This window comes from Mytilus edulis, chromosome 5 (genome assembly GCF_963676685.1).
Source record: "Mytilus edulis chromosome 5, xbMytEdul2.2, whole genome shotgun sequence".
In the NCBI taxonomy this organism is placed as follows: domain Eukaryota; kingdom Metazoa; phylum Mollusca; class Bivalvia; order Mytilida; family Mytilidae; genus Mytilus; species Mytilus edulis.
The window spans coordinates 77,741,719-77,756,488 of NC_092348.1; the positions used below are offsets into that span (position 1 = coordinate 77,741,719).

General features: G+C 30.1%; 1 protein-coding gene across 1 annotated transcript; it reads right to left on the reverse strand.

The window, feature by feature from the left end:
* Positions 1-217: 217 nt before the first annotated feature.
* Positions 218-13,174, reverse strand: LOC139524498 (protein amalgam-like). The gene is made up of 8 exons (XM_071319297.1): positions 13,009-13,174; positions 9,155-9,300; positions 7,217-7,436; positions 5,983-6,143; positions 5,418-5,529; positions 4,639-4,783; positions 3,754-3,899; positions 218-2,882 (listed from the first exon to the last, which is right to left on the reverse strand). The coding sequence occupies exons 1-8, from the start codon at positions 13,046-13,048 to the stop codon at positions 2,755-2,757; spliced, it is 1,098 nt and encodes a 365-aa protein (XP_071175398.1). The 5' UTR covers positions 13,049-13,174; the 3' UTR covers positions 218-2,754.
* Positions 13,175-14,770: the final 1,596 nt, after the last annotated feature.

The following is a 14,770-nucleotide window of genomic DNA, read 5'->3' on the forward strand; positions in this document are numbered from 1 at the left end:
GGGGAAAAAGGTTTAAATAATTGGGGAATTCTTGAAAGGTAAATGCCTTCAAAACCAAACATGAATTTCTGTGTCTTTTGGTCTCTAATGAAAAGTTGTCTCTTTGGCAATCATCTCCTTTTTGTATGACTTATATTTATTAGTTCATGTCAAACTATACAATGTCTAACCCAAGTAGCACTATAATTATCATCCAGAAAACAAAAGAAAAAAGATATTAGATCTGTATAATTTATTATCAAATTTAATGTAAAATACATTCATATATAAATGTGTCTGGAAATATGAAAATTCAATAAAAGTTTGAATCAAATTAAAAATATCATTAGATATTAATAAAATATAAAAACAATAAAACATAGTTTAAAGACATAGTATTCATCTTTAAACCATTCTGTTTTGGTGTTTTTTCTGTCACTATAGAACATTTTAAAATGATAACTTATCTATGAAATTAAAACTCCTCAAAAAGAACTAATGTAATTTCAAGTAGCAGAAACATGAATCAAACAATTTTTCTTTCAAAAGCTAACAAAGTTTAAAAAGCTGTTATATCATGGAATAGGATAAACAATTTACAAGAAAATTGATCTTAAAAACAATTGTCACCGAAAATTGATCTTGAAAACAATTATGACATTGGTCATGTTGGTTGCAATGAGTAACTGTGATTTCCCAGTGAAATAATAACTGAATATTTCACATCTCTGACATCATACAATAATGGGTGTTGTCAAGTCATTGACGATGACATCACATTAAAATGAATTGAGAATGCTATAAAAAAAATACAGTTCTTTCTAATTTGATATATTTATTTCCATTTAAAATGTCCACGGTCAATGTAATAAAAAAAAAATAATAAAAGAATTCAAATATCGAAAACACTGATAATTTACTTGTATGCTACCTGCATTCATCAATTAATTAATATGTTGTTCCGTCACTAAATGATTATTTCTAGTTATTCTATAAATGGTTTTGGTTGTAATTTATTTCTGTTTAGTTTTTATCATCCGTTTATAAATCTGGTATCTACTCATTGAAATCTTATTTTAGTTATCTCCAGATTATTTAATAAATCCACCAATCTAAATTTTAATAGCACTTTGATTGTATTTCATATCCAAACAGAAGCATTTAAGTATATGTATGATAAAAACTAAAATATGTACAAAAATGTCAATATAAAAATACACAATTAAAATCTATGTTACACATATATAATTATAAGACATATATGGCAAATCCTCTGATATGTACCTACTACATTTTCATAGAACACACAAAATGTAATTTACAATGAAAATCCAACTATATTTCTATGATTTCATAAAAATCCCTGTAATTTATCCTTAACTTCAAACAATACAGGAATTTTATTTCTAGATCCTCTTCAAGAATTTGGAATGTACAAAATATCATATAAAAACATTTAGTATGTTCAACATACATGTCAAGCTAAGAAAACAATTCTGTGTATAAAATGTATACACAATATGTGTATAAAATGTATACACAATATGTGTATAAAATGTATACACAATATAACTTTGAATTTAGGTTTGCAGTTTTTGGTTATTCCCTGAAATTTTGGAATGTAGAAAACAAACAAGATATGAACTATAACAGTTATTGATGATATGGAAAAAGTTGCATCCAAATATACACATTTTATACAAATACAGTGGTGATATTTACATATGTACAATTAATAATAAAATTGGAATGTCTTCAAAATTTTTGTAGCAAAAGATTAAAAATGTCAATTGCAATTTACAGATATAAAGTAATTTGAGTGTGTACATGGTGTAATTTTAATATTAAAATCAAGTTTCAAAATTTGTTAGACGAAAAATGTTTAATTTGGCCGCTAGCATAGACATTAAAAAAAAACCACAGGTCAACATGTAGTAAACAAATCTAAAACTGAATTCATACTCCTATCTATCTATAACAAGGAAAAATGTACTTAAAACACACTCAAATAGTTAAAACAGCTTTATGATAGAAAAGGTTTTGATTTGTTGACACAATAATATAACTACAGTAATATATTGCATTAAATGCATATGTAGGCACTGAAAGAAATCAAGACTATTCATAAAATATTTAAAATTACATCATAAACTGCATGTTTGGTACTATATGTTTTAAATTTACAAATATGATACAAACAGACTTAAAAAATACAACAATTATTGCTTTCATTTTAAACTGAGATTATACAAGTTCTTTAGATTGGAAAACAAAATCTCACAACTTGTCACAACCACGTGTATGAATTCAACAATTTTGTAAAGTTAAATAACACACTACATAATATAAATTACTTTCCTTTTTTTCCAAATTTAGTCATATAAGGATTAATTTTTTCAAATATTTCATTTTCAAATATCTTTACTTTCCATAAATTTTAATTAAAAGTGTCTCATTAAATTAAGTGCTAAAATATGGCAGGAGGATTCTTCAGAAAGTAAGAATTTGTTTTTAGTTCTCAAAACTATAAAAGTTCCTTGTATCTAATGTATATTTCAAATATTAGTTAAAATTTCAGAAATCACCCTGATGAATAATTTGTTAAATGATCCAGGATTAAAGAATCTAGATTTAGTGCAGTATAAATCTGACAGCTGAAGGTTGTATATGTATGAAGATGTCAAGGGTCTGTTTGTGACGAGTTCAAATGTACATATGAATAGACAATGATTTCTTTGAGGTTACAAATTACATGTATGAAGACACTGTTTGAAGCTAGACTTTACATGTATGAAGAAGTCCAACTGTGACTAACATGAGTAGCGTTGTTATGCTGATAGACATGAGTGAGGCACCACTTCTAATTATTTCTCCCGTAATATCTGGTGTTGGCTGGCTAGAATCTGCAAATAATAAAATCATCATTATGTATAAATTGTTTTAAGGGCTATTTTTCTAATGCTTGTAGAGTAAGACTTTGGTAGGCTTGCTTGTTTTGTTTGTACAAACGTTTGCTGAAGCATGGTTATTAAGATTTACATCTCAAATCAAAATATAAGCATGGCTTCAGTTTGTATATGTTATACTAAAGTTATTTGATGTTAAGTATAATGCAGAGTACTGTGGATTCATTATTATTCGTTGGATACCAATTTTCATTGTTTTTGAGAACACAGGTGAAGCAAGAATTCAAATGTTCAACATCTTACAAACTTTCCAAAGGCTTTGTCTGCAGAAATTCACAAAACAACAAATTCATATATCCACCAAAAAATGCATGACTTCCACTATCCACGAAAATTGAAACCCACGAAAATAATCAACTGAGTCAAAATGGTTTTTTTCTGTTTCAAGTTCTAAAAACATTAGAATACAAATTAGTAAAATAAAAACTTTGATACATTTCAGTAACTGTCTAAAATTTAATGCAGTCATTTTACCATCTTCAATCAAATTGACGGTATCTTCTTGACCACACTTGTACAGTTTTGTCAAACTGTCTTGTTAGAATCATTGTCTTTTACATGCAACACAAATCATACCTGCTTGTTTCCAAATTTTTCATATGTATAAATGTAAACATTTTTTCAGTATCATAATGCTGTATAAGGATATGCCAAATAGACCTTAGCATGATGTTACTAGCAACTTTAAAAGGCACCAAATTCATTTGGAAGAACATCTAAAAAAGATACTTGATTTTATTCTCAAGTTTCTTTTAAATTTGGCAAAACACATACATAAAATTGAAGGTCAGTTGCCATGGTTACTTACATTTCAAATTTATATTTGCCTGTGTTGATCCCTTATTGTTACTGGCTTGACATGTGTAAAGACCAAGTGCATTAGGATCTACGCCTCTTATTGTTAGTTTGGTGGTCACTCGATTCATGGCTCCTTCTATGTACTTTATTTTAGCACTGAAAAATATAACAAATAACTTAAATATTGTTAAAGAACAATGTACTTTGGGTTACACCTTTACATAAAAATTTACTTCTACTCATTTAATTCTCGTTGTTTTCCTTAACACTTTTTCCAAAAATAGTTTTGGCTCATTTAATCTGTATTAATTTTTGACAAGAGCATATTATTTACTTTGACTTGTTGACAAAAATATAATTATTTGAACCACACAATTTACAGGAATAATTTCATTGAATACATAGCAGTTTAACAAACACTAACTTTGAGCATTGAAAAGCTTGATTTCTCTTTACTATTAATATGTGATTAAAACTTACTGCTGATTTTTAAATGAGTTAACTCCATATGTTCTGTACACATTTAAAGCTATGTAATTTAAATGATTCTTTTTTTGTAACATAAATACACAGCATGCTTAAAAGCCATTTAGAGTAGTTTGGTTGTAAACTTTAACACTCAGGTGTCAAAGATATCTGTTAACCTAACAAACTACTGTAAATCCAAAAATTATTGCGATGTTTTTATTATTGCGAAAAAAATTGACAGGGTTATAATCGCAATAACTTAAACTATTAATTTTAACATTTTTAATTTTGTTATATGAATAACAGAATTTTTCTCAACATTGCAAAAATTAAAATCGCATTTTAGTCCAAAATGAGAAAATCACAATAATAAATGCACACAATAATTTCTGAATTTACAGTAACCAGGATGTTGTTACCCCATTACCTTGATGGAACAGGGATATTTTCATGAGTCCATGTGATCTGATCTTCTGATGGCACTGGGTAAGCTTCTATAACACATTCCAATGTTTTCTGGTACCCATAGGCTTGAGCTGGTTCCATCTGTCCAACCTGGATTGTTGGTTTGACTATAAATAGAAGTAGTGTGTTGTTAATGGAAATTATAGTCCATACATATACAAATAGTATAGCTGTTTACAACTTTACATTACTTGTTTCTTGTTTCCAAGGCATTGTTATACATTTGTATAAACTTCTAATTCTCTATGTTTCAAGTAATTTTGTATCTTTTGTTGAAAACTTGAAATTATATCATATTTAACATTGTACATGTTGTACGTCCAGTATAATTTTCTCTTAGACTCATAGTTCTTTATTGAAATAATCAGTAGTAAGAAAACAATGCTTAAGTTTTTCAATTTATTCAAAATGTTTAAAACCATAAGCAAATTTCAATTTTGTTTACCTAGCTACATGTAGGTGAAAAGTTAACACTTAGTTGTCTAAGGTTTAGCATTTTCCCACTTTTCCAAGTAACAATGTCAAGCATTTGACACAATAAATTCTGTATATTTTCCTAAACTAGATATCTTTTTTTGTATATTCCACTTTTCATAAGCTAAGTTTCCCAAACACAGAATTATATATGGAATATTTATCAATTTCCTGCTACCGAATTAATCTATTATTAAACTACCATTCCAAAGCTAGCATCAAATACAAGAGGTTTCTAAAGATTTTTTCAATTTATTATTTACTTACATACAACCCCTAAATATACAACCCTGGCATCTTTCCCAACCATGTTCTGACATGTACACTTGTAGTAACCTCTGTGATCTGGTCGAGAATTACCAAGATTTAATGTGTATCCCTGCAAATAAATTCATTTCTTAAATAATGAAATACAAAATATAATTTCTTAAAGTTATCAGAGAAACAGGCCAATATGCACAATGCAGTACTAAAATTCAATAATCCGAAATGGAAATAATTTCCTACAGTTTTGCTGACCATGTTGCAAGAAAAAAGTTTTTTTTTTTTAATAAAAAAGAAGGTTTGATTAACATCATTTGCCAGAGCCTTTAATTGCACAATTAGTAAAATTATTCAACCCTTTAAATCTATTATCAAATCTAATGATATACTAGTAGTTTTAGTTTCTATAGTTAATTGACCTTTAAAATTTCCTCCTACACAAAGTTTTCATTCTTAGAAAAACAACAAATGACAACTTCCTTATTTTATCTATAGTTTTGTGCATTCAATAATTTTCAGTATGCAGTAAATACTAGTGCATGATATAAAAAATATGAAAATGCCTTACAGCATATTCTTGTCCTCCACTTGGCAGCAACCCACCAGCAACTTTTGACCATTTAACATTTGGCTTTGGCCACCCTGTACAGTTACATGTAAGCTGGACTGGATCTCCTTCTTCTACCAACTGGTTACTACTGGTCAGTAAGTCCATAATCTGAGGTTTTTCTGCAAGTACAAAAACAGAAATAGAGGATATATCATTTCTTAAGACAATATAATAGGTCAATGAACAATAGAAACAAAAATAATGTAATATATTTCATTTTATTCATCATTTATCAATAAAATATTAAAATAATTGATGTTTATCAGTTAACAGATACAACTTCACTTACTTTTAGTTAAAAAAAATTATCTAGGTTAGTTGAATATTAAGTAAGAGTAAATAATAATCAAAAGAAAAAGTTTGTATTCTAAACGACACTGTAAAACTGTGAGACATGGTTAATATTGGCATCAAGTCTTAAGATTTAAAATCCTTAAAAAATGTTCTCTTCGTGTGACATCATCATGACAAGGATAACCTCCAGTGGCCGATATAGAAATTTTCATAAGTAGGGGCCCACTGACTGCCTAAGAGGGGGCCCTCTCCGGTCATGCTTCAGTGATTCTCTTTATAATCAACCAAATTTTTCCCAGAAAAGGGGGGCCTGGCCCCCTTGGCCCTCCCTCTAAATCCGCCTCTGACCTTTTTCAATCCTGTATCTAAATTTACACAAATATGACATCATTTTATATATGATTTTTACCAATGTAAAACTATTAAAGATAAACCATAAAAAACAATCAATAGACCATAAGAAAAGGGTGTAGACAGACAGAATTTAATCAATAGACCATCAGAAAAGGGTGTAGACAGACAGAATTTAATCAATAGACCATCAGAAAAGGGTGTAGACAGACAGAATTTAATCAATAGACCATCAGAAAAGGGTGTAGACAGACAGAATTTAATCAATAGACCATCAGAAAAGGGTGTAGACAGACAGAATTTAATCAATACTGTCATCAGAAAAGGGTGTAGACAGACAGAATTTAATCAATACTGTCATCAGAAAAGGGTGTAGACAGACAGAATTTAATCAATACTGTCATCAGAAAAGGGTGTAGACAGACAGAATTTAATCACTAGACCATCAGAAAAGGGTGTAGACAGACAGAATTTAATCAATAGACCATCAGCAATAGGTGTAGACAGACAGAATTTAATCAATACTGTCTATTTTAGAACACTTTACCTGTAACTTTGATATATCTTTCCTCAGTTGCATATTTTTGTGAACCAATTTCGACCTGACATATGTATCTCATTTCATCGGCAATCTGTATGTTCTGGATTTTGACCCTCCATGAAATGGCGGAAGGTTGATCAATCTGGTATCTATATGCGTCTTTAGAATCTTGATCTTCTGAGATTTCAATATTTGTATTGTCTGGAGCTATGGCTCTCCATTCAATCTACAAGTGAAAAATTAACATGAAAATAAATTCATATATATATATATATACATGTATGAGACTGTCATACAAATGAGAAGTTTAGCTAGATACAAAACCAGGTTTAATCCACCATTTTCTACATAAGAAAATGCCTGTACAAAGTCAGGAATATGACAGTTGTTGTCCATTTGTTTGATGTGTTTGAGCTTTTGATTGTGCCATTAAATTACGGATGTTCCGTTTTGAATTTTCCTCAGAGCTAGGTATTTTTGTTGTTTTACTTTTTTATATATATATATACCATAGATGCCAACCCCCTTTTGACACAATCAGTAACAAACTATCAAATTTTCCGTATTTTTGAACAGTTTTCAGTAATCATTCATAAACGTGCATTTACCAATAAAAATTACTGACGAGTGGTTGCAAAGTGATGTGCACTAAAATTTGTTGTTTAACATGTTGTCTGTAGTAGCATTCCATTCATTAATTGTTCAGATGTTCTCTACTCGTACATTTTCGTTTTGTCAAGGAGAAGAAGAGAAAGGGGGAAAGCTACTTCATAAAATGCAAGTTTGCCTCTTCGGAAGTCAGTTAGTTACCCAACAATATAGGTTGACAACTCCCGAGAAACGGAAAGCATTACATTTGTACATTGGCGTTTTCTAAATACCGGACCAGGACGGAAAAGTAATGATAAAAATCCGCGTTATACAAAATTGAACGGCGATGATTGGGAATCCGTAACTATTCGACTTTGACCGTAATAGCGTAGTTTTAATCGCAAACTCGTAAAAACTACGGAAAAATTGTAATGGTTGGCATCTATGTATATACATGTATACATCAGCCTTCCTTGTGTCTGTAACACTTTTCTCAGGTTTCAGAAAATTGTTTACCATGACTGTATAACGTCTTAATTGTTTACCATGATTGTATAACGTCTTAATTGTTTACCATGATTGTATAACGTCTTAATTGTTTACCATGATTGTATAACGTCTTAATTGTTTACCATGACTGTATAACGTCTTAATTTAAAAATCCTTAATATTGAGATCCCTTTATCTTAAAATAATTTTTTTAATTTACCTTAGCTACATGGGTGAAATTGTTAAAACATTGTCATGGCATAGATATTTTCAATTTATTTTATTATAGACAATAGAGAAATATTACTTTTTTGTATGTTTTTAAATGGAAGAGATATGTTCAGGTTTTTTTTTAACAGCAGTGTTATGCATAAGATTTTTTAGATATCATTCATATTAACTTTTTGCTTTTGGACTGCAGAAGTAAATACTTTTTGGGTTGTGTTTAAATTGCAATAAGATTTTTGTTTTTATTTTTTTAAATGGTAGAGATTAGCATATGTAGTATAGAATCACATATATGATTTTAGCAGATACTGATGTGTAAACTGGAGTTGTAAATTTCACAAACTAAAAAACTGTCTGAAGGACTTTTATGTGAAGTTTGTGAGTCATCAGTCTTGTTAACTCAACATACATGGTACCAAGGGTGTTTATACATGTACATAGCTGTCTAAAGTCATTCTGCACTATGGTCCATCAAAGTGTGATAACTGATCTATCCCATTCAGTTGTTTGTAGATATTCAAATCATGTAAGAATTCTTTCCTTTTGTTTTTAGATGACGGACATAGAAATTTTCCTTTGTTTTCAGACATCACAGGTATTTCCCTTTAGTTTTAAAATCACAGAGACGATATATACCTTCTTATCAGCTGGTTTATTATGTACTACACATGTCATGAAGACATCTTTGTCTTTTGTAGCTATCATTTCCTTTCTTCCACTGAGACTAATAATCATTTTTGGTGCTTCATCAATGATTGTCACATTTGGGTCTATTGCAAATGCTGTAAAATATTCAATTCAATTTTGATCATTATGATTAATGTACATGTACAGTGAGTCCATAGTACATTTATATGTCGTAGATCATAGCAACTTTTATATCAATTCTATTAGAAATAAGTTAGCGGAACAAAAATATGTAGTCTACATTTACATGTACTACACAATAAGCTATTTCTTTGATTGTGCTGTTGGAAATTAAAGGCAATTACGGTAACAATTATGTTTAAAATTTATAACCATGATAACAGATTTCCTAAATAAATGCAAAATCTACAAGTCTACAATTTAGATGAAGCCCATATATTCAATGTTAGTTGTGCAAGTGTGGTTCATGTGCTACATCAGCCCACATGCAAAATGTGATTTCAATAATAGTTTTACAATTTACAACTTTACACCCTAATTAAATGCTTTTATGGATTCTGCTCTACATTTACATGTACATGTAGCAGTACTGTAATTTCCTGAATTGGCATCCATTGGAATGCATTTTCAAGCTAAACTGGTCCGCCATTTAGCTACGAAATTGAGCAATTATATCATTTTGTATATTAACAGAAACTTTTTACAACTTAACCTCAAGTGTTAATATTGTGATATGCCGCAATTTAAAATAAGTACCTAATAATCAATTAAACAATGTTAAATGGTGGCAGCTCAGATAAATGCCCCCCACAAATGCGTTATCACATTCGTCATAAATTGAGCCAGCATCTTTTATTTCCTTGAGAACTCAATATAGGGATAGGAATGTGCTTATTTCTTGTTCATGTTCATATCAGTATAATGCAAAATAGAGGGGGGGTAAAGGGTTATATTCATGCAACGCTTTTGCTTTAGGGTCGATCCGGCCCCCCAAAAAAAAAATATTTATAAGGAATAAAAATAAAGATATATATTAATTGTAATTCAAAAATGTTTTTTTATTAAAATGTAAAAGGTGTATAGTAAAAAAGTATGTTTTTTTTCAAGTTTGTTAGTGTGTCTGATTTTATTGTTATATTTTAGTAGTGCTGATATTTTAGAGAGTGAAAACGTGCATTCAGTGTCATTGTTTTGTAATTTTCTTGCAATAAAGAATATGGATACTCAAATAGCTTGTTTTTTTTCTACATACAAATATTCAAAATATTTTCAAATTTAAGAAAAATATATTAACTATATTCGATATTACAAAAAAACAAACAAGTGTTATAGAAGCCTATGATGTTACCTGAAAAAATTACAATTAATAAATATTATACATGTAACACTCCCAAACGTGTCCTTCCCCCCAAACATGTCCAATTCCCCCAAACGTGTCTATTCTCCCCAAACGTGTCCATAATATTCAATATTCCCCAAACGTGTCCAATTTCAGAACCCCCAAACGTGCCCAATACTATTGTTATTCGCTCAAACGTGTCCACTTTTAAACGCCAGAACGTCTCGCGTCTTTTAGCGCTAATACATGTCCTAAACGCGACATCAATAACGTTCACGGCTGTTCTATGATGGGGGACACAGTTAATGAAGTGGTCATTTATTAGCATTAATTTATTCAATGCCGGTTGTTAATGATTATCATTACTGAAATTTTAATATGTAACATATGCATTAACTTTTGACTGAATTTGCTTATTGTCCAGTTGCAAGTATTTCATGCTCATTTAAAGCGCACATACAAATAATTCTAGTACAGTTGAATTAATCGTTTACTATGTAAATTGTTTTATACTAAAAAACTCCGATGATGCCAATTATATTAATCAGAATATTGAACGGTGGGCTTTCAGTCGAAATTGACCTCCGATCTATTTTTAAGTTTTATTTTTCAATAAATTTTAGGTAACGAGCGTCACTAAAGACACACGAACAAGAGAAATAACGTCCAGTGCCAAATATTTCATTCGTTATTTGAACGATATCATATTAACGATATATACTGTAGATAGGTTCTATTATCAAACCGGGAATTTAAAATTGGGCATTAATTTTTACGGTTATTTGGGATGACCACTAGTTGGATTTTAATCTAAAAAAAATAAATGTAAAGACCGATTTGTTTATAACTTCAGTAAGAAACCACTTCAATGTCTTATGTAATATAGAGGCCGTTACAAATAAAAGTTGCTGAAATTAAAACAAATTTTGTCTTCCAAAATACAACTTATTTCACATTTTAAAGAGTGAAATGCTTCAAACATTATAATGCGCATAGAAAAAGAATTTAAGTAATTCATTTTGATCTTTTAATGAAATAGTAAAAGATCGTAAAATGAGTATACAATAATAATAATAAAAAACCACACAAATAACCTACGTTTTTATATTATGAACACGAATGATAGTTCCAGTAAAATAAAAAGCTTGAAATGGACACGGTTGGGGGATTGGACACTATTGGGGGTTTATTAAAAAATGGACACGTTTGAACGTTTATACAAATGACACGCTTTGGTGCCCTTTGACAACTAGACATGTTTTTGCAGTTCAGTGACGTTGATGTGGACACGTTTGGGGGGAAGGACACGTTTCTGAGTGTTACATATACACCAAACAAAAGATCAAACTATAAAGACCTTGATGATATTACAAAAAAAACAAGTGTTATAAACATGATAAAAGCCGATGATGTTACCTGAAAAAAACTAACCAATTATTATTATATACACCAACCAGAACAGCAAACTATAAAGACCTTGTTGATTACGTTACTTTAATTAATCAGGATTTGATTGAATTAAGTGATTACAAGTGTATTACCTTAGTTCACAATCATCAGAAATTGTTGAATAAACAAACCAAATATATATAGACTAATGATTTGATTAAACAAGTCATTATGATGAGTTAAATTTTATAGGTTCCATTGGACTCAGTGTGCTTGTTCAAAGGTACACCAAACTAATTCAAAGTCTCCCCGGATACTGTAAATGTACAGTATGCAGTAAATATTCTTTTTTTTTCAAATCAGGTGCAACTAATTGACACTAAAAAGAGACTGCATGGTCTTCATTTCTATTAACAATGACTGCATAGTCTCATAGAATGACTGAGTAATAACTTCTAGTTCTTTTCTCATTATAATTTACAATTTTATTTCTCATGCTTCGATTTTACGATTTATATTTTAGGTGCAACATTTTTGTGATTTTCATTTCCCGTGATTCCATGTTTAGAACCCCCTTAACCACCCTCATAATAAACTTATCACATAATGCACTAGTTTTGTCTAAATTATTAAATCACATAGACCGAAGGCTGACCACTGGATTCAAGCCATACATGTACCTGTGCGAAGTGTACATAGAGATAAGTGAACACACATGGGGTCAAGTTTATTTTTAAGCCCTATCAACTCTTTTCAGGAATTATTTTAACAATTTATTCCCTTAAACTAGGACATTCAATGGAAGTACAGCACCACTATGTCCATCCAAAGCATTATGTTCTGACACCTGAAGATGACACTTAAATTTGCCTTTCAAAATCCGTTTTAAATATTTGGGAATATATCTTCAAGAAACAGAATCCCCTCCCCCGGATAAGTTAACACCTAATTAAAATTATCAAAGAAGCATTCACAATCATTATTCAAATGTTCTTCTCTGATGTGTGTTTACAAACATGATTCATTTCATTTCCGCATTTTTCCAACATTCTTTTAAATTACATTTCAGCTGTAAATTGTTTTACAAAACTATATATCATAAACAATTAATTACCGCAAGTAACGAAACTGATGAGCAGAATAATAATCTCCATTTCTCTCCTTGAAATTCCTAAAAGGTTTTGGAGTTTTACATTATTTTCATTCTTTGATTACAAATGTCTTGATTTCCGGTTTACCTGTTTCGCGCATGCCCTTTCCACGACGAGTCAGGTAAAAACGGGTATCACAAATAACCAAACCAAATAAAATCATGTCGAACGTCCTTTTATTGACATAGAAAACGTAGATATATTCGGCATAGTTATTTGCCTTTTACCGAATACAAATACTGATGTATACAAAATAACACGATTATACAAAGCAATTAGCACATATGTATTATATGTATCTATGCTAATCAATGTTCTTTTCCCTTATAAGTTGTATTCTCTACATATGCCCCTTGTGGGCCCTTTATTGGAAATAAAATATATATATCTTATCTATCTTATAAAAAGATTAACCTCTAATAAATGAAATTCAAATATAAACTAAGTCAGAAACATATATATAATATATGTCTGACTATAAGTCAAGCTGACAAATTTCTAGAAATCAATTAAGTTCGAGCTAATTTTTATTCGATGTTTTAAACATCACCACTCATGATCATAACAAGTGTCTCTTTGGAAACGGTCTGGAATAACCGACAGAAGAGATAAAGATACAAACTAAAATACCGCAAGCAATTCACCGCATGCATGGTGACTTGCTAAAAATGAGTTAATAATTTTATATCATGAAAATGCATGTTTCAATTAATTACATCTAAGCTACAATACTGATTAATTGCTGTCATCCTTATGAAAATGTAAATGAGTCTTGTATATCCGAACCATTTAAGGCAACTTTCAGTTTTTGCGAACAAGATGCTTTTTTGAAGTACCCCACCGGGACGTAAGGTTTCATTTTTTTCTATTTTCCCCTGTAAATCATCATTTCTTATTTGAAAACAACTTAAACATTCCAGAACAACAATATAGATGTATATTAAATACATTATTTTTGGTAAGACTACAGAATAAGAACGAGAAGACTTAATATCAATTGAAGAATTCAAACAATTTCAACGAGAAAGTTAAATATGCTAAAGAAACAATATTCAGACCGAAAAAAACTCATAAGAGCTTATGCTTAATATGTCTATCAAATATGCAGAATCCAAATAAAGTTTTTACTTAGATTCATGCAAACAATATTTTGGGAGGTAACAAGTCAAGAGTATTGTATTCAAAAAAGATTCTATCTCCCAAACCAAATGATCCTAAATTTTCTCCCTAAACGAGGAGCAAAAACTGAGAGAGCTACTTCTATTGGCGGTTAATCTAATTACAATTCAGACCTTTCACGTGCATAACTCGCTTTCTCGTATCGTAGACTCATGGCGAAATTAGAGATTTATATTCTAATAAGATAATATTCAAGGTTTAGTATTTCTAAGTCCTTGGTATCTTATTCGACCAGATATCCCCCCCCCCCCCCCCACCCCCATGTAAAGTGACTGATATAGAATCGGAACCACGTAACTACGGAACCATTTTTTAACATGAACGAAACAAAGCGGCGACGCTACATTTATATCATGCACTTTGACACTTTGGCAGACAAAAAAATAGAATAAATCTTTGTAAAGATAGAAAGGTTTTTGTTTTTATTTAGTTGACTTCTCTGATGAACCATGTGAAGACGAGTCACTCTTCTCGTTCGTCTAACTAAAACATAAGGTTGGTATTTTTCTTTATCTTTCATAACTGTTTTTTTTGTTGTTGCTATTT

Bases quoted from the DNA above. Each gene is read 5' to 3' on its own strand.
- LOC139524498 (XM_071319297.1), bottom strand. From the start codon at position 13,048: ATGGAGATTATTATTCTGCTCATCAGTTTCGTTACTTGCG. The intron at 9,301-13,008 runs GTAATTAATTGT...AATATTTTACAG, and splicing joins CATCAGTTTCGTTACTTGCG to CATTTGCAATAGACCCAAAT. The intron at 7,437-9,154 runs GTATATATCGTC...TTTCACTTGTAG, and splicing joins ATAAACCAGCTGATAAGAAG to ATTGAATGGAGAGCCATAGC.